At 50.8% G+C, this 19,341-nt stretch overlaps 1 protein-coding gene and 1 pseudogene across 2 annotated transcripts; both read left to right on the forward strand.

Annotated features, from left to right (window-relative positions):
* The first annotated feature begins 316 nt into the window (after positions 1 to 316).
* Positions 317 to 18,972, forward strand: NARF (nuclear prelamin A recognition factor). Of its 2 annotated transcripts, XM_020907298.2 has the most exons (12): positions 317 to 662; positions 1,586 to 1,666; positions 1,750 to 1,858; positions 4,552 to 4,695; positions 6,980 to 7,112; positions 9,928 to 10,062; positions 13,888 to 14,006; positions 14,576 to 14,705; positions 14,903 to 14,966; positions 15,864 to 16,001; positions 16,275 to 16,432; positions 17,313 to 18,972. In XM_020907298.2, the coding sequence occupies exons 2-12, from the start codon at positions 1,611 to 1,613 to the stop codon at positions 17,552 to 17,554; spliced, it is 1,428 nt and encodes a 475-aa protein (XP_020762957.2). In that variant the 5' UTR covers positions 317 to 662; positions 1,586 to 1,610; the 3' UTR covers positions 17,555 to 18,972. The 2 variants fall into 2 exon arrangements, with proteins under 2 accessions (XP_020762957.2, XP_020762958.2); XM_020907299.2 differs by lacking the exon at positions 1,750 to 1,858 and having other exon boundaries at positions 357 to 662.
* LOC110146434 (ubiquitin-like protein 5 pseudogene) lies at positions 7,119 to 9,921 on the forward strand (annotated as a pseudogene).
* Positions 18,973 to 19,341: the final 369 nt, after the last annotated feature.

The raw sequence follows: 19,341 nt of genomic DNA on the forward strand, positions 1-19,341 counted from the left end.
TACGCTTCACACGTTCCTCGCGCTCCCGACGGCGCCACCCGCTCCCAATGGCGCCACGTGCTCCCGACCCGCCGCGCGTGCGCACTGCCTCCGCGCCGGACATACGTGACGCGCCTCGGGGCGGAAATGGCGGCGGACCAGGGCGGCGCCGTCTCTACCAATCTAAACCTGGAAGGTGGCGCGGGTCTGGCGCTGAGCTGACGCACCAGAACGTCCTGGTAACGATCTCGGCCCGCCCCCTGGGGTCCGTCAGCTAGGCCACTCAGAGCCGCAGCCAGATTCACACGCCGCGGAAACCCAGGGGAGAATCGGCCACTGCCTCCGCAAGGTCCCGACGGGGCGGGCCAAGCTCCGCCCCTGCGCGCTCCGACTGGCTCTAGGTCCCGATTTGCCCCTTTCCCTCGTTCTCATTGGCCTAGGTATAGCCCAGTAGCATGGAGCCGCACCGCTCTCTCCGCGCTCCTATTGGTTCAGGGTTGTAGCGCATCCGCTCCCAGAGCTTTCATTGGTCGAGCCGAGCCACTAGGGGTAGGGCAGCACTGGAGCGACGACAACAAAGGGCGGCAGGCGGCGGTGACCGCGTCTCCTGGTGCTCTCCTCAGGCTGCGCACCCAGACCTGCCCGCCTGGCTCCAGATGAAGTGTGAGCACTGCACACGGAAGGTGGGCTCCGCGCTTTTGGTCCGGGGCCGGGTTGGGGGCAGGGCCCGGGGCGCGGAGGAGCCTGAGCTCGCGGAGCCCGGAGCCTCGGGGGTTTCGGGAGCTTCGCAGCTCCGAGCGCCTCTGCCTCCCTATCAGAACCTCTGGGCGCTGGCCCGCAGCTCGAGTTTTCCGGGGTTGGAGGCGGCTGGGGGTGGGCCACCAACGCGTCCGGTTCCTGTTCCCCTGTACCGGAGGCGACCGTGATGTCGGGGCGCAGATATACCCTTTCAAAGTACTTTAGAAGGCAAAAGCTGCCAAAAAAGCCTAGCAACATCAGCTACCAGTCCGCAGTCGTTGCAAACACCGTCCTTGGTGTGAATGAGGGACACGGTGATCAAAAGTGATTTTAAGGGATTTTATGCCACCAAAATACTTTCCTGTTTGACAGTAACGAAAACGATACAGAAGTGCAAAAAGGAGACGGGGGCTGGACCTCCTGCCACCTGAGTAACCATAGTAACTGTGAAAGCCTTATCCACTTGTTTCTACTCTGTAATGCACAGGGACTTTTCTGTTTATCTCAAAATTCGATCCTGTCATAAATATTGTTCGATCACTTGCTCTTTCTTTCAGTTAATATTATACAAGAGATACATTTTCTGAGCAGTACACACAGTTCTAATTTGTTATATTTTAAATATAGAAGCGTCCAGGTGGTCGGGCACCAATTTACCTGTCATGAGAGACCACATTGCTTCTAGTTTTCATTTCCTGCAAACAGTGCAGATACAGAGATGTGTATGGGTGTGTGTGTCCACAATTATAAGTGCTTCTATTTCTGTAGAAAAGGTTTCTAGATATGAAATGAATTTGTCAGCTAGTACATACAATTTTTAAAATTAGATTAAAAGTTGTTCTTTTATATGTGCCTTTGCCTTTTCAAGGAATGTAGTAAAAAAACAAAAACCGATGACCAAGAGAATGCATCAGTCGATGTACCAAGTCCAGCCCAGGAGAATGGAGAGGCAAGTAGTATTTCAGTTCTTGTGTCAACCTGGAGTAAACAGCTACTGCTATTTTTCTCCTCTTTGGGGGCTCATGTCACCAGGTACATCATTGCTTCCAAGAAAAAAAATAATCAAAAAATCAAGAAGGGGCTAAAAAACCCATGCCAGAAGCCAAACATGCAGGTCAGTTGGAGGCACACGATCTTCAAGGTAAGAACTTGTCTTCTCAGAATACACGAAGCCAAAGCATACCAAGTTAGGAACAAGGCAAAATGTCATCCTTGGCTGTTTTTTTCGAAATAGTTTTGTAACATTTAAACCGCTGGTTTTTTGTTTTTTGGTTTTTTTTTTTTTTTTTTTTAGCGAAAAGACAGGGCTTTAGGTAGGAATTTATAAAATAACTTGGATTTCTTGATTCTGTAAGTTTTATTTTTCTAATGGTTTCTTCTCTCAGTTCTTGAGTTTTTAAGTTTTTCTTAGCTAGTAGTGACGGTTTACATTTATTGGATACATACCCTGAGCTAGGCAGTCGAGAAAGTGCTTTATACATGTGATCTCATGCCGTGCCTAGAATGAGCATTTCAGGTAAGCCCTACAGTTGTCTTCGTTTTATAGAGGAGGACGCAGTGCTGGGAGGTTAAGATTCCTTCCCTTAAAAAGTTCTGGTCCCGGTTTTAGAAAAGGAGAATTGGCAACATTGGAGAAGCAAGCAGCAGGTGTCTTCTTGAGTCTAGTAGTCCTGATACAGTATTGAGTCAGACAGGCATTGGTCTGGTCCTCTCGTGTGCCAGCTCTGCTCTGTGCTCTGGTGACTGTAGGGCTTGGTGAGCAGCAGGGGATAAGACAAGTGCCTGGGACACTGAGGCAGAAGAGAGGCAGGGAGCACCGAGGACTCTGCAGCCCCAGAGCAGCCGGCCCAGGGCCTCCCACGCCTGCCCTCTGTCCGCACTGCCTTGGACAGACATCTCACCCTGGGAGCCCCAATTTCCTTATCAGTGACATGGGGAGTTGGGTTACTTCCCTCCAAGAGCCATGGTGGCTGGGAGATAATGTGTGTTCATAGCTTAAGTGGGCACCCCTCCAGCACAGTGGGCGGACGCCCTGATAGGATGAACAGATCAGGAAGGTGGCTACTGGAGTGGGTCCTGAGGGTGGTGGGTGCAGGAATGGGGTGAAGGCTCACCAGGCACAGCGACGGTGTGAAATGTAAGGAGACAAATCGGACTCATGTCTTAGGGCTGGTGGCTTAAGCTGGCTAGGGTAGGGGAAGAATAGGAAGGAAGCTCCTTGGGGAGGCTGAGGGTGGTAGGCCTGGATGGACCAGCCAGAGTGGCAGAAGCAAGAAAAGAGGTGCAGAACAGGGAGAAGAGTGCAGTTTGAGCTGCGTGGACACGAGCTTTGCAGGATATCAGACTGGATATTGGGAGGGAGAGAATTCCCTAGGGGCAGAGATTGGAGGGGTTGAGTGGGGGCCTGATAACTGCTCTGAGAAATGTGGCTAATTGGAGAGAAGGAGAGATGGACAGGCTTCCGTAGAAAATGCCCATGATTAGGATGGAACAAGAAAAAGAGGAAGGACTGTGACAGGCGGGAAGGAACCAGACCTGGCCCATGAGGTGCTCTAGGAGGATGAGCATGACATGTGGCTAGCAGGCTGAAAGGAAGCTCTGCTTCCCCTTGCAGGTCAGAGTGTTGTCCTGGGCACCTCTGCAGGGGCAGCGGAGGCAGAACTCTCAGTGCAGCTCAACAGCATCTATTAGACGCCAGCTGTGTGCCAGGCCACGTGCTTCAGACCCTTGGAGCAGCTGCTCTGGCCCCCCCTCAGGGTTTGTTAGAAGGGCAGACTCTGGCCTCCCATCCATACCTCGTGAATTAGCACCTGCAGCATAACAGGGGCCCAGAATGAGCACTGCACAGTGACACAGGCGCCTGGGGAGGAGGGAGGTGGCAGCGTGCGTTCCTGTCGGGCGCTGCTGTGGACAGGAGGGCCAGCCTACCCCCCGAGTCCTCGCTTACCAAGTCATGTTTGAAAGAGCAGGGTACAACCAGCTGTCAGGAGATTCCATTAATTTGTTGCAAGGGCTCTAATAGGCCTCAGAATATTTGTATGTTCATCCACCACATATTTATTGACACCTTCTGTATACAGGGGATGTCAGAGAACAGAAGGGCATGAGACAGGGTTCTTTCCTCAGAGCTTGCATTTCAGGGAAAAGAGCCACCACATAGGTGCCAGGGGTTGCTCAGAGCTGTTCTGGCAGGTGTCCATGAGGGTCTGAGGAGTGAACCAGACTCTAGGGAGTGTTTCCCTCAGGGAGACTCAGAGCAAGGAGGGCCAGGGTGACTGGAAGTTAGAGTGGGGAGAGTGATGGGGAAGGGGATCTCTAGCAGCAGAGGTGTGGCTTGTCTTCTGGTGGACCTCAGCCTGGGGAGTGGGCTGCAGGGAGTGAGTGGGCGCAGGTGCAGCCAGGAGAAGACGACACAGCCGAGGGTTGTCATCTTGGTATCCAGGGGAACAGAGTCACTGAGATGTGAGTTTGAATGTCCCAATTCAGACTTGGATGGCGTGACAACCCTGATGCCCACAGGTCAGCAGTGAGCTATTCCAGTTCTAAGCCTGTCAGGGAGGCTTCTGAGGAGAGTCCAAGGACTAGGCGAGCTCATCGGGGAGAACAGAGCAGACCCACGCAGGAGCCTCCAGAGGCAGCAGGGAAAGATATGGGGGCAGGAGAAGCTGCATTTGATGGTGCCAGTACACTCCCCACACATTGCCATCTATGGGACCCTCAGAGAATTTGTGCAGTTTTCTGCATTATGCTTGTGCTGATACTTTTCATAAAGAAGCAAGTAGTAAAGAGTTTCTGTTGAAGAATCAAGCCATAACATCATCTTTTCTTTCACAGAAGGGAGAATTCCATAAATTGGCTGATGCCAAGATATTTCTGAGTGACTGCCTGGCCTGTGACAGCTGTGTGTCTGCGGAGGAAGGAATCCAGGTTTCCCAGCAGAACGCCAAGGACTTCTTCCAAGTTCTGAACCTTAACAAGGTAGGGCCTCCTGGGCACTCACTGGCACCAGAGGTGGGTGGAGGTCAAAGTGAGGCTTGAGGCCTCTGCTGGGACTTGGGGAGCGCATCTTGGCCCTGGCTTGTGTCCCCTGTGATAGCTGACCCTCTCCGCAGCCTCTCCCTGCCAATAAAACCCCACCCACAGTCACACTCCCTCACTGATGTGGGCAGCAGCTGTGGCTGGCACCACCAGCCAGGCTCCCCTAGCTTGGGGGAGGCCTCCGCATGCTTGGTCATGGGATGGCGTGGTGGCCGAGCTGCTGCTCCTCTGCCTCTGGGGCTTTCTCAGAGGTTAGGGCCACAGTCCATTAGCTCATTCCTGCAGACCCCTGTGCAGATGGAACTCCCCGAAGTCACTCAGGAAGACGGGTGAAAGGGAAAGACGGAGAAGCGGGGGCAGACGAGGCTGAAAAGCATGTCTTGGTTTGCCCTCAGTCTGACCTGGGGAACAGCCCTCACAGCTGCTTTCCAGGAAGTGCTTGTACGGGCTCTGAACATGGCGCTGGGTGCTCCGGCCCCCGGGGCAGTGCAGCTGCCACATGAGGCCCGGGTTGCTTTCTGGGTGTACTGACTGCAAATTACAAATTTCATTCTTTCCAACCTGTATACATTTTATTTTTTCTGATGGTATGGTATGGGTCCTTTAAATCAACCTGAAATTACATTGGTGGTAGAAATAATACTAACATCCTGTTTCTGATGTCACTGGGAATGCTGGTGAAGTTTTATTATTAAGTAGATTTTTACAGTCTTTTACTATTAAAGAGACGTAGATACTCACCAATCAGCATATCAGCTATAGAAAATGGGTACCCAAGTTAAACTAGCCTAAAAAGGAAATGCTTAGTTATTTTATGAAACTGAAAGCTTAGGAATGGAAGAGGTTCTGGGTTTGGCTGAGTCAGTCACTCAGGACTGCCACAGGAAAAAGCAGTTCCTATTTCTCTGCTGGTCCTAGGGCTCTGGGGTTCCTGAGCTCTGGGGCTCAGGCTGATTCCCTCTTGGTCACAGATCAGCTCCCTTAGAGGAGGTGAAATTTAAGTGAGAATGAAGTGAGGGGTGAGCCCTTGAAATTCCCTGGACAGGGTGTCAGACAGAAGTACTTGAATTGCCAAGTCTGACTGCTCAAGCTGGGGACAGACCACCCTCTTCATTAGCATTTGAAACTTGTACTCTCTTGTCCCCGCTTCCAAATTTACATTAGGTTGCTCTTGGTCACAAACCACAGAAACCACGCCTGGCTGACTTGGGCATCATAGGAGCTTGTCAGAGAGCTGGAGGTCAGTGTGTGCCAGGTTGATGCCCTGATGGCCCTGTCAGGTGTGGGCTTCCCAGGCATCACGTGAAGGTGGGGTCCCATCCAGAGGGGACAGGCAGCCTCAGCATTGTCTTACCTGAGCTGCTAGGCAGGGGTAGGGGGACAGGACCCAGACTGTCCTGTCTGTGGCCAGTCCATAGGTAGACTGCAGTGGATGGTGGCCACTGAACACTGCTGTCCCAGTTTCCACTTTTCCTAATGTGCAGGTGGTGTCTGACCTGAACAGCCTCTGTCATGATAATCCTGCATCTTTGTGACCCCAGGTCAGGGGATCCCACTGCTGACTTTCTAATGCCCAACATACTCGCTCACACTGCACCCCAGGGTTGCATCCTGCATGTCTGTGATGAGTCAGCACACCTCTGAACTCAATTTGTTCATATTTTTCTAGGGATTTCTTGCACTGCCAGCATCTGGTTTTGGTTTCAGGGTGTTGATAGGCTGGTTTCACATTTGTTTGTTTGGTATTTATTAGAAGAGTTCATAGAAGATGAGAATTATCTAGGAATTAAAATTTTAATTTACCACTAAGTGACCTGGGCTTGAGGCCTCTTGGGGACAGACCTTGGGACCCCATTTTCATTTAACTTCATTGTTATGGATTGTTTCAGTTATTTATGGATATGTAATTTTTATTTTTCCTTTTAAATGTGTTTATTTTATCAAGATATTTGCCTTTATATGTAATATTGATGTATATATTCAATATTTTTTACTTAACATTGTTCTTAAAATTGACAAAAAATCTCTTGGGATGTCTCATTTTTCATTTTAATTTTTTTTCTCCTTTTTCCTTAATTACGCTTGCCAGTATCTTGTGTATTTTATTAGTCTTTCCATTGGGCATCTGTTACAGTCTGTTTGTTCTAGACTTTTCATAAAAGTGTCTTACTTTCACTCCTTTTGTAATCACCACATACACAATGTTCTTCTTTATTTCTCCTAGAAATGTGATACCTCAAAGCACAAGGTGCTGGCAGTGTCAGTGTGTCCTCAGTCTTTGCCTTATTTTGCTGCTAAATTCAGCCTCAGTGTGACTGATGCATCCAGAAGGCTCTGTGGTTTCCTCAAAAGTCTTGGTGAGCTGCCTTTTGATATTATTTATAGCAAATAGATTTGGTATAATTCAAATTTATAATTTGAGTTTTTATCTGCCCTTTTTATCTCTAGAGTTCAATTTTCAAGGGCACAGGATAGATAAGAACTTCTTTGAGAGTCTTGTGGAACGTAAGAGGACCATGCCCCTGACCCACGCATGGTAGGCAGGTGTCACTTACCCTCTTGCCATGTAGATGGGGTATTGTCTTACAGCCAGTGCCGGCCCCTCTGGGGACAGCAAATGACCATCTTAGGGCATGTAGCTGGGGACACCTGGGACCTACACTTGCCCAGCAGTGTCGAGTTGCTTGGCTCACAGGGGTTACAGTTATCTGATAGAGGATCACGTCTGCAATGATTGGCATCTGGTTTGCCAGGACACTCTCTGAAGAGCAGAGCAGGAAGGGAATGGACTGTGTCCTTTGTGTGAAGAGAGAAAGCTCGTCATTTCAGTACCTGAGGACTCAAATGTGAACGAGTGCTTGAGTAATACTGCCTCATAAAGGGCGGTAAGAACGCTTCTGGCTAGTCTGTCATGTCACACTCTCACTTCCCCCTGACTGAAGTGTCCCGCAGGTGGGCTCTGAAGAGGAAAACTTGAGCCGTTTGCCAAGTAAGAGTTTTTGTTGTTCCTCAATGGCTTTTTAAAGATGTAAACACATTGGGATTAGCAATAAAGTGACACGTAGACTAAATGTCCTCGCGCCAGCCTGCCTGCCTCGCTGCTGCGTGTTGCTTTCCGTGCAGAGCTGTTTGTTGGTGCACAGCGTGCCACAGCCAAAACTGCAGCTGCAGACGAGGACTCCTTAAGTCATCCCTCGTGCTTTTAATCTTAAAGAGCCTGAGCTTAGCTGAATTTTACCAGAGATCAAAGTTTTAAAATGCTCTGCCTTCTCATAGTGAAAGGCCCTATTTTGGAGGGGATGGGGGATTTTTTAAGACTAGTTGGATGTTATATGTTAATAGAATATATCCACAGTGAAACTGATTTTTTTTAAGGGAACTCTTTAACTTGATATAATATTTCTTTTTAAGAATAACTGGCTGCTATTAAGGTTTACCTGGTTGCAGATATTAAAATTATTTGCTCTATTTATTTTATTGTAATTATTTAAAGTATATTTTTTTGTCTTAGGCTTATTTTCCAATATTTAGAACTTATTTGTAGCCACATAAATGGACTTGGTGGATATGATACCAAATGAAATAAGTCAGACAGAGAAAGACAAATACTGTATGATATCTGTTACATGTAGAATCTAAAGAAAAATACAATAAACTCGTGAATATAACAAAACAGAAAAAGACAGATGTCGAGTACAAACTAGTGGTTACCAGTGGGCAGAGTGGAGGGACGTGATAGAGGTGGTAGATTAAGAGGTACAAGCTTTTAGGTATAAAATAAGCTACAGGGATATATTGTACAACACAGGGAGTATAGCAAAAAAAACAAATTTTGGGGGGGCCGTGCCATGAGACCTGCAGAATCTTATTCCCTGACAAGGGATTAAACCTGGGCAACAGCAGTGAAAGCGCCAAGCCCTAGCCACTGGACCACCAGGGAATTCCCTATAGCAAATATTTTATAATAACTATAACTGCAGCATAACTTTAAAAAATTGTGAACTGAGTGGCGACTCTGGTCTGGGCTCAGCAGCAGCGCGAGGAGGTTGTGGCGTCTGCTTCATCCAGGCTGTTTGAGCCCGGATGATCGAGGTTGTTTGCAATGACCGTTTGGGGAAGAAGGTGCGCATTAAGTGCAATACAGATGACACCATCGGGGACCTTAAGAAGCTGATCGCAGCCCAAACTGGCACCCGTTGGAACAAGATCGTATTGAAGAAGTGGTACACAGTTTTTAAGGACCACGTGTCTCTGGGGGACTATGAAATCCATGATGGGATGAACCTGGAGCTTTATTACCAATAGAGCAGAATTCCTTCTTCCTGCCCTTCCCCCTCCTCCCACCCTCACTCCCCACACTAATATGGATTCTTGTTTTTGGAAACTCATGTTAATAAAAACTTAGAGGCTGAAAAAAAAAAATTGGGAACCACTACTTTGCCCATCTGTACCTTATACTGTATATCAGCTGTAGTTTAAAAACAAAGAAACATACACTTATTAAGAAGACAAGTTAGGGATTTCCCTGGTGGTCCAGTGGTTAAGAATCCGCCTTGCAATGCAGGGGACTCAGGATCGGTCCCTGGTCAGGGAACTAAGACCCCATGTGCCTCAGAGTAGCTAAGCCCATGTGCCCTGGAGCCCTCGATCAGCAACTGCTGAGCTGGTGCAGCACAACTAGCAAGTCCAAGCGCTGCCACAGAAAGATCTGGCATGACACAGTGAAGACATGACACAGCCAAATCAAATATTAAAAGAGAGAGAAAGACAAGTTAAAAATCAACATAGTAGTTAATTAAGACCATTATAAAGCTATGCTCAGCCAGTTTACTCATTTTATTTAGAGCTATCAAAGACTATTGCAGACTGGAGTTTAATTTAGCCAGTGAACTGGAAGAATAATACCCTGTAAAATTACATTAATTTGTATATGGAATATGGCAAGGTATTTATGTAAATATAGATGTAAAGGGAAAAGAAGCAGCAGGAGAATATATGCTTTATTGTGAAAAGTGATACGTGCTGCTGTTTGAGAGAGCAAAGGGCACAGTCCTGCACTTGGGCATCTAGCAGTGTCTGTGGAGTATGCCCTTTTAGTTTGTCTTCGAGGCAAACTGAGGGTCGATCTCACATTCTGTGATAAGGAGCCCAACGCGCCTCTCTTCCCCACAGGGGTGCATTATGTCTTCGATACAACCATCGCTGCAGATTTCAGCATCCTGGAGAGTCAGAAAGAGTTTGTGCGTCGATTCCGCCAGCACAATGAGGAAGAGCCCACGTTACCTATGCTGACCTCTGCCTGTCCCGGTGAGCACAGGGCTGCTGCCAGGCCTGCAGGGCCTGACGCGCCCTTTCACATCAGTCTGCGTCTGGGCGCAGGCCTAGGCAGTGGGCAAGGTCAGGGGCAGTGGGTCTCGAAGAGGAGTTTGGGCCTTGAGTAGTTTTATGTCGACCAACATATTTATTAATTCTGGGTGATTTAATGGGGAAACCTAACGTCGAGTATTAATTGCTTATCTTCATTTGTCCATATTTCTGAAGTTTGAGACAGACATATCCTATGTTAAGAATAAATCTCTTTTCAAAGTATGATGTATTTCAAACATCCAAACAATTATAGGTAATATGGTGAACACCCATGGATCCTTTGCCAGCTTAAGTAGAAATTACATGATAAAAAATATTACTTAAAAAAATTATTTTACATTAATACTAGATTCCATCTTGGAGCACTTTTTAAACAAATCTTTAATTATTATATAGAGCCTGATATCTGAAGTAGAGAAATTTTATCACAGGTTTTTTAATTCTGAAAAAATAGAATGTTTTGGAATAAGAAAATTCTAAAGATGATGCATAAGGGAAGGAAGGCAGTACTATACTGGTGACATTTAGTGACATTTAGTGAAAAATTATTTCTAAATCAGGTCTATGAGAGTTGTGGTCTACTTAATCTTGGGTTTTTGCTCACAGTTCTCATCTCAGTTTATCCCTCCTGGTTCCAAATTTTTCTAGCATTTTATATGTCACTCATCAGTCACTGGGACTACGAGTTAATAAGATGGAATGTTGATGTATGGTTGCTTAGAATTTGGAAATACTTTCCATCCATTTGTAAAACCATGGAGAGGAAACTTGCTATCTGTCTAAGAGGCACATGGATTGACTCATTAACAGCGTGTTTTTCAGTGGCCCACAGGCTGGCAGGAGATGCTCAGCATCAGGTGGGGCTTATCCTTCTGGAAAGATAACCCCCAGGGGGATGCTCCCAGTTCTCCAGGCATGTCAGGCAGTGACTGGATCCAGTCACATAAACTGACTAAATGCACAGTTTGCTGGACCATGGTGTTCACTTTTGTGTTTATGTCCTTGTAGATGTTTGCACAGCTGCTTAAGAGTAGGTTTGCACAGCTGAGGCCTCGGGAAACCGCCCAGCGCCCTAGAGGCCTTGCAGTGGTACCCCTGCCCCTGGAGTTCCAGCACCGGCTCCTTGCAGGACCCTCACTCAGTGGCACACTCAGCTGGCTCAGTCCCTCCCACCCAAGAAAGAGGCAGCATAAAATGACCCAAGCTCAGCCTGTGCCCCTGGAGCAGTGATTCCAGAGTTCCCGTCCACCCTCCAGTCAGCAGGATCACAAGGATTCCTATGCCGTCCTGACACTGTCCCAGCAGATAGTGATGGATCCCTTATGTGAGCAGCCCTGTTGAATGGAGCCTAAACGGAAGCCTCCACTCCTGGCAGGAACTAGCACAGCTGATGTGGGTAGTAGGCAGGTGGTGGATTCTTGCAGAAAGCACATGCCCTCTGTCCAAGGAGTGAGGGCAGCGCTGGTGGAGACGTGGGCCACCTGTTGCTGCTGCACACCGATTGTCCCTCCTCCACCAGCCTGGAATTTGCTGCTTTCAGTGGCCTCCTTGAGCTCTTCAGGGCTTTCAGATGATAAGGCTTTCTCTTCCAGGAACTCTTTGTAGCTACGCCAGTCAAAGCTGTAACTGTTCAGGTTTATGCCCCCTCTCAAATTCAGGGAGATGAGGTGAGATCTGCTTCGAAACTAACCCTTTTCTAGGATTTGGCGCTGACGTTTTGCTTTCCTATGACAACTTAGAGAAATTAAAGCAGCATCAAGGTCGGATGATCTGACCTGTTGTGCAGAATCGGACTGTGGATGGCCCTGGACTGACTCACCAGCTTCCGCACACAGGGTCCCTGTGTCCCAGCAGTGCTTCCTCAGACTGCTTGGAGGGCAGCGCATCCTGGCTGGAACAGGGACATCTGGGTGGGCCCTTGCTGCCCACAAGCCGATGGAGTGCCACCTCACCAGTGCACCTTTGCCTGGTGGGGGTGGGTGGGCAAGGGCATATTGAGTTGCTCAGCTGTGGACGTGCTCAAGGGCTTTGGGCTTTGTGAGAACCTGCCAGGAGCACTCATTGAACTGGAGTGTGGGAAGTAATCTCTCCAATCCAAGGAGAATAGAGTGGGTACCTTGCACTAGGTACTTCTTGGAGCAGGTTTCATCTCTGCCTTCAGAGAGGGTCCCTGAGAAGAGGTGGGTGGTCTGACAGAGCAGGATATGGGTGCTCTGACCACGCCACGCTGCCACAAAGCTGGACAGCCAGCAGGGCTGACCAGGCCCCAGGCTGGTGCTGGTAGCAAGTTCTGATCAGGGGTACCATTGGGAAAGGGCTTGCCACTCCAGTCTCATGCCAGGTGCTGTGGATCCTGTGACCTGGTTCTCCCTCCTCATCCCTGTTTGGTCCTCTTCTCTTGCAAGCCAGGAGGTCCCCCAGGGCCCTCGCCTCTACCAACCTGTGTTCTGCCTGATCTTGTGCCAGGCCTTCGCGGCACACATCCTGCAGCTGGGGTCTGCCTGAGAGCCGTGTGTGCTGGCGCCGAGACCATGGTGCACAGGCCCTTACAAAGCCAGACCTGTGGTGGGAGGGGCCTCGGGCCCCCAGAGGCTCCACGGCCTTTGATCGTTTTCCTTTTTCCTTTTATTTATTTATTTTGGCCATCCCACACTGTCCAGGGATTGAACCAAGGGCCCTGGCAGTCAGAACAGTGAGCTCTAACCACTGGACAGCTGGGGAATTCCCTAGTTTTCTGTTTTAACATGAACCATTCCATGCACACGTGCAGAGGTTGGGAACGAGGGGAGCCATCCTGCAGCAGCATCTCTCTGTGGGGCTTCTGCTGGTGACCATGGACATTCCCTGCATGTGCTCCGGCCGGCGAGCGGGTGATGGCTGTGTTTTGAGTTCAGACGAGATTGTCTGGCTGGTGCCTGCTGCTCCTCCATACAGGAGTGGGCATGGGGAGGTGGACTGCCCTGGGGATCTTGTGGGCAACTTGTCTCTAGGTTTCCTCACCTTCCCCACCCTTCTCATGATGCTGTGGTATACATGCCACTCTGTCACCAGACACTCATTACCGTACCCAGAGGGAGAAGGGGGCGAGCTCTAGCCCCTCCAGGTTGAGCTGTTGGCTCTGGTCCACTGGCCTCTCCATCCTGCATCCCCTCTGGGAACCGTGGCAGCAGTGGTGCACTCAGGGCATGGTGGGAGTCAGCGGCTCAGGGGAGATGCTCCGTGCCGCGCTGGGCATGCCGTGGGCACACTGCAGGTTGTGCTGTTTATTGTGTTGCTTGAGGGGGTGTGGGTTTCTCGTATTTCATCATCCTAAAAGTGGGCAGTTCCTGGGCTGTTAAATTTCCAGTAGATGGGTGAAGCTTGTGGGCCTGGTGGCTGTGGGCCCCTGTCAGCTGCAGCTGCCTGTCCCGGCTATGAGAGCGGCTCAGCAGCTGGCAGGGTGGATCGGGAGCCAAGCTGCCCAGGACAGTGCCTCGGAGCTGCTCCTCCAAGCTTGTTCTCAATTTTGGGGAGCCTGCTACCCCCACTCCTCCTTTTCTCCTGCTCTGTCCTCTCTGATCTGGGGCCGAGGGAGGCACCCATCCCCAGCACCCTCCAGTCTTGTGACACATGCCCCTGGGATTCCCATGGCCAAGCCTCTGAAGAGAGGCGGCTTGATGGAGGGGGCCTGGCATGCACACCTGGGGCTGCCGGAAGATGAGGTGTCCCAGCTCTACTCCGGTGGGGCAGCCATGAGGAGCTGACATGGGCCCCTTCCCTCCTCAGGCTGGGTCCGCTATGCTGAGCGGGTGCTGGGTCACCCTGTCACCCCCCACCTCTGCACTGCCAAGTCTCCCCAGCAGATCATGGGGTCCCTGGTGAAGGACTACTTTGCCAGACGGCAGGTAAGCTGGCCTTTTCCCCAGGGGAAGCGTTCAGTTCAGTGACAAGCTTCCATGTGAGGACAGGTGCTGATGGAGCTCAGGGAGCCAGGGAGGATGGAGGAGGCTCCCGCAGGCGTGTGCACGGCGGGCTCGGGCCCACGCCCTGATGAGAGAGGGGGTGCCCAGTCACCTGGCTCCAAGACGGTCACTCAGCTGCCGGCTCCTCGTGGTGCCAGCGATTCTGGCTCAGCCGGGCACGTGGAGAGGGGCAGCCTGGTTGCATGGGAAGCGTCTGGAAGGTGTGGGGAAATGGCCGTGCATTCATTTACAGCCCAGCAGCAGCTGTGGTCACCGTGTTTGATCATTGTGCCCTTGGTTCAGGGGACACAGGTGGCGAGCCTCTCCCTGTGAGTGTCCGGGCAGTGGTTCTGCAGGACGGTGACACTGTGGGTGGACTTGGGGGCATCACGGCTCAGGAACTTGGTCTGTGGGGGTGGAGCTTGGACCCAGGAAAGCACCAGGCCCGCTCCGTTCTGGCTGCCTTCTCCCTTCTGCACGGCCCCCATCATGGGTTTGCTCTTTCTACACAGAACCTGTCCCCAGACAAGATTTTCCATGTCATCGTGGCACCGTGCTACGACAAGAAGCTGGAGGCCCTTCAGGAAGATGTCCCCACGGCCTCTCGGGGTTCTCGGGGCACTGACTGTGTGCTGACCTCAGGTGAGGGGGGGCCTCGGGAAAGGCCGCTGGGAGGCCGGCCAGTGCACCGGCCCGGCGGCTGCTATGTCCAGGATGAGGGCCTGACAGCCACACCCACACTGGAGACACAGCGAAGCTTCCTCCTTCAGGGCAAAGCAGAAGGCACACGTGTCCCCAGGGACATTGCTGGCGTCTTAATGTTCCTTCTTTGCTTGTAGGTGAAATAGCTCAGATGATGGAGCAGAGTGACGTCTCGGTGAGAGATGCTGCCCTGGATACTCTGTAAGTGCTTCTGCAGGGAGGGGCACTCTTGCCCCTTGGGGGCTTCCAGTATGACCTTGTGATCTCTACCAGGGTCTCATCCCAGGACCTTCCTCGTTTATAATGAGGCCACCTGCCCTGCTGAGGCATAGGTGTGGTATGGCCCCTGGCATGGCGAGCTACCTTGTCACCCCTCTACAGCCTCTTGGCTCTGAATAGGACATGGCCAGTACCATGCTGAGTGGATGCCATTCAGCCTGTGGTGTGGACACCAACACCCTCCTTTCTGAACTTAACATGTTCCTGACATCACACCTGGACCTACCGAGGGATAGAGGCAGAATCTCACGGGGGATGGAGGCGGCACCCCCACACAGTGGCTCCTTGAGGTCCGTTTGCCCGAGAGGAGCAACCTGGGTTTCTGCCATCAGTGGTCGCCCCAACCACCAACCGCATTCCTGCAGGATCCTGTGCCTCAGGGCACGGACTGCATGGCAGGTCCTCCAAGCAGTGATGTCAAGACCACATGTGGCCCTGGTGTGGAAGGTGGACTGAGGTCCTTAGAACAAGCAGCTGGCGTCCTTACGGCCAGAGCCCATGCTTGGGCCTAAGCGGACCCAGAGGCCTCCTCCTGGCTGGCCACAGATGGCGGCATGCTCTCTTGTGTGGCCCGCAGATGCGCAGTTCTCATGCCCCGAGTTGTGAGGTTCTCAGGGTCAAGCCTTGATGCCTGCGCACTCAGAGGAGTCACTTGGGCAGTGGTGGGCACACCTGCAGGCATCCTGTTGGCCAGTGAACTCCAGCACAGAGGAGGTTTTTGCCCTAAGTCTAAGTACTTACAAAGGGTTTTGCGACCTTGGATCATAAAACTTGGAGAGTCAGATTTAACTTTTGCCCTCGCTTTTCCTGCCTGGTGAGGTTTGGTGACGTGAAGGAGGAGGAGCTGAGGCGCCATGATGGAGCCGGCTCTGACGGGTACCTGGCACACATCTTCAGACATGCGGCCAAGGAGCTGTTCAACGAGGACGTGGGGGAGGTCACCTACCGGGCCCTGAGGTGCGTGGGGCTGGGGCGACCTCTGTCCGTCTGCCTGTGTGGTCAGCACTGCCTATCAGGTGTAAACTCTATAATAGGACCCCCCGCCCCCTACAGCCAGCTACAGGTCTGAGAAGGGAGATCCTATTTACAGAATTCACACCAGTCAAGATGGAAAGGTCTTTGATGTGTTACTCACAGACTTAATTTTGCTAACATCCCTAACTTAGAAATAGTTCTCTGACCACAGAGGAAGGACCCTGTGGGTCATAGTTTGTATTGTTGATTTCATAGGAACAAAGACTTCCAGGAGGTCACCCTTGAGAAGAGCGGAGAGGTCCTCTTGCGCTTTGCTGCAGCTTATGGCTTTCGAAACATCCAGAACGTGGTCCTAAAGCTGAAGAAGGGCAAGTTCCCGTACCACTTCGTGGAGGTTCTCGCCTGTGCTGGTGGTAAGACTCAAGAGGCCAGGCTGAGCTGGGCCCCTCTGAGCCCTGTGGGAAATGAGGAGTGAGATGTGAGGGCCAGAGGGTGACCGTTGGGTGCTGCCAAGGGGTAGGGGTAGGGAGGTTGGGAAATTTGCTGCAAGTTCTTTTAAATGAATTTTTATCTTAGAAATCACATTATCTACGTGTTTGAGAATAAGTAGCACAGGTGGCGCTAGTGGTAAAGAACCCACCTGCCAGTGCAGGAGACGTGAGAGACTCGGGTTCAATCCCTGGGTCAGGAAGATCCCCCTGGAGGAGGGCATGGCACCCCACTCCAGTGTTCTTGCCTAGAGAATCCCATGGACAGAGGAGCCTGGTGGGCTACAGACCATAGTGTCACAAAGAGTTGGACATGACTGAAGCAACTTAGCACACATGCACACATGTACAGCACTAGTATGTAGAAGGCATGTTCTTCATTCAGTCCGAGGTGTTTGGGTGTGGGTTTGGGATCCTGTGTGGTTCATGGGTCCCCAGCCCCCGTCTCTCCCTGATGCAGCCCACATGTGGACTCACACACTAAAGCTTTATGCAGACACCAGTGATTTAGCTGTTCATTAATACTTTCTGTGCTCTCCTGTGATGAATTCTAAGAGAAACTGGAAATCCAGATGGGCATGCATAGCCATCCAGTTCTAAAAGGTTGCCAAGTAATTTCAGCTTTGGGTAAAAACATTTCCTGGGTAGTATAAAGAGGAGAGAATAGGAAGCACCTGGGGTTGTGAGCCTGTGCCCAAGCTTTGGCCACAAGACACTGCACACTGCCATCATCGCTCTGCTATTCCAGAATCATCTCCCCTTTAAGATGAAAACAGGGGAAGAGTAAGTGCCCTGTGTTTTTCAGGATGCCTTAATGGCAGAGGCCAAGCCCAGACCGCAGATGGACGCACAGACAAGGCCTTGCTGCAGAAGATGAAAGGGATCTACGCTGACATCCCCGTGCAGCTCCCAGAGGCCAGCACCCATGTGCAGGAGTTGTACCAGGAGTGGCTGGATGGCACCGACTCCCCCCGTGTCCAGGAAGCCCTGCACACTGCGTACCAGGGCCCAGGGCAGCCCACTGACAGCCGAGACATCAAGTGGTGAAGATCGAGGAGACTGGGAGGCGGGCCTATCAGCTGCCTGAGGACGGAGGAGCTACCCTGTGTGGGTATCAGAGACACTTGAAGAAAACAGCTCAGCTTTCCTTTTACCACTTTGGTTTTTCAGAATCCTCTGCTACCCCCATTTGTCAGCAGCCCCCTCCCTCAGTTCGATGTGGTGCTATCTTCGTAATATGTGTGTAATTGGAATATTTTAACAGGAGAGAAGAGTTGCCCCAATTTTGAGTTTCCTTTAAGACTAAAATATTCCAAAGAACAAGAATGGAGACAGACTACTGTCTTTCAGGCTTAAAAAAAAAATCCAAAAAGTGTCCTATGAAGAGTTAAGACCCCAGAAGTTGTGATTCACATGCCCCAGAGAGATTTGATGTGGCAATGACAGGAAGCAGGCAGGCTGCGGGGGTTGTGGGCCATGGTCTGTGGTCTTCCCAGTTGGCTGTTGTTTTTACAAACCATGTTTTTTATTCCTGAGAATGGTTTTGCCAAAATTTGAATAAACTGCATCCTTTTGGAATTGGGGGGCTCATATGAATCTGGGTTTTCAGTTTCTTTAGAGAAAAGTTTTAGCAACAGTGGGCCGTGTTTCTCACTGCCGCAGTGGCCGGAGTGCAGTGGCAGCCGCCTCCTGGGACCAGCCCGTCTAACTGTGGGCCCGGCAGGCTCTGGCCGCTTATACCCCAAACTCATGCTTTCACATTCAGTCTTTAGGTGAGCTCACCTCGAGGCAGAGGGAGGCCTGCGAAGGGTGACAGGTGTTACATATGGAAGGACGGGAGAGGCAGCTGACCTGCTTAGGCCAGACTGTGTGGTCAGGAGTCCGCCTGCTTCGTTCTTCTCTGGGTGGGATCAGACAGGTGACAGCCATTCTGTCCCCAACCTCAGATGAGGCAGCTTCTCGATGGTCTTGCCTCTCCCCACCCGCCCCCGCCATCATCCTCACATACTGTGGGCCTGGCTTATCCACATGGCTCCTGATGGGACCCCCCCTATCTGGCATGTAGTGCTCGTGTGAGCTCGCCTTAAAGATAAATGGAAGAGAACAGTTTTCCTATAAACAGAAAGGGCTAGCAAAGAATTGGAAATTACAGAATCACAAAACTCCATATCAGGGCTCATCCTGTGAAACGAAAGACATCTGTGGACAGGCCTCCAGTTGGTTCTTCAAAGCACTTGAATTTTGTTAACGTGGATGGCAGCGACGTTCTTGGATTCCTCAGTGCTTATAAAGCCTGAACTGTCAGATTTCCTTCATTGACTCTATGTTGTATTGTACCTGTATGCCTATTGGGGTTGAAAACTGGATATATTGTGTGAAATTGTATATTTTTTGCTTTCAACCTATGTATAATTGGATTTCTCTCTTCTGCAGTAACTGATGATGAAATAAACACTTCAGGAGTGTCTGAGTGTGGAGTGTGAGTGAACCAGACACTTACTCCCCAGTCTGGGGCCTGTGTGTGCCCTCCCTCACCAGCACCCCCCAGGCGACCTCCCTCGTGCTTTCGGAGCCAGCACAGCCCCAAAGGGCCATCTTTGCCTGAAGCCTTCTGTGGGCGGGGGATGCCAGGAGTCGGAGTGGGCTCTTCTTGCCTCAAAAGCCACCTCTTCTGGCTAAAACGAAGGCACTCCTTGGCCAGGGGACCGGGTATTCTCACATGTGGTGTCAGGTCCTAACTGCAGCTCACCTTTGGTTATGGCTGCGTGAGAGGAAAGTAGGACAAGGGTTTGTTTTCCTTCATTATAACTCAAATTATACGAGCAGTCAGTGAG

This window comes from Odocoileus virginianus, chromosome 17 (genome assembly GCF_023699985.2).
Source record: "Odocoileus virginianus isolate 20LAN1187 ecotype Illinois chromosome 17, Ovbor_1.2, whole genome shotgun sequence".
Classification (NCBI taxonomy): Eukaryota; Metazoa; Chordata; class Mammalia; order Artiodactyla; family Cervidae; genus Odocoileus; species Odocoileus virginianus.

Excerpts from the sequence above, each read along its gene's own strand:
- NARF (XM_020907298.2), top strand. The coding sequence starts at position 1,611 with ATGACCAAGAGAATGCATCAGTCGATGTACCAAGTCCAGCCCAGGAGA. Across the intron at positions 4,696-6,979 it reads AAGTTCTGAACCTTAACAAG|AAATGTGATACCTCAAAGCA; the intron begins GTAGGGCCTCCT and ends TATTTCTCCTAG. Across the intron at positions 14,706-14,902 it reads TGACTGTGTGCTGACCTCAG|GTGAAATAGCTCAGATGATG; the intron begins GTGAGGGGGGGC and ends CTTTGCTTGTAG.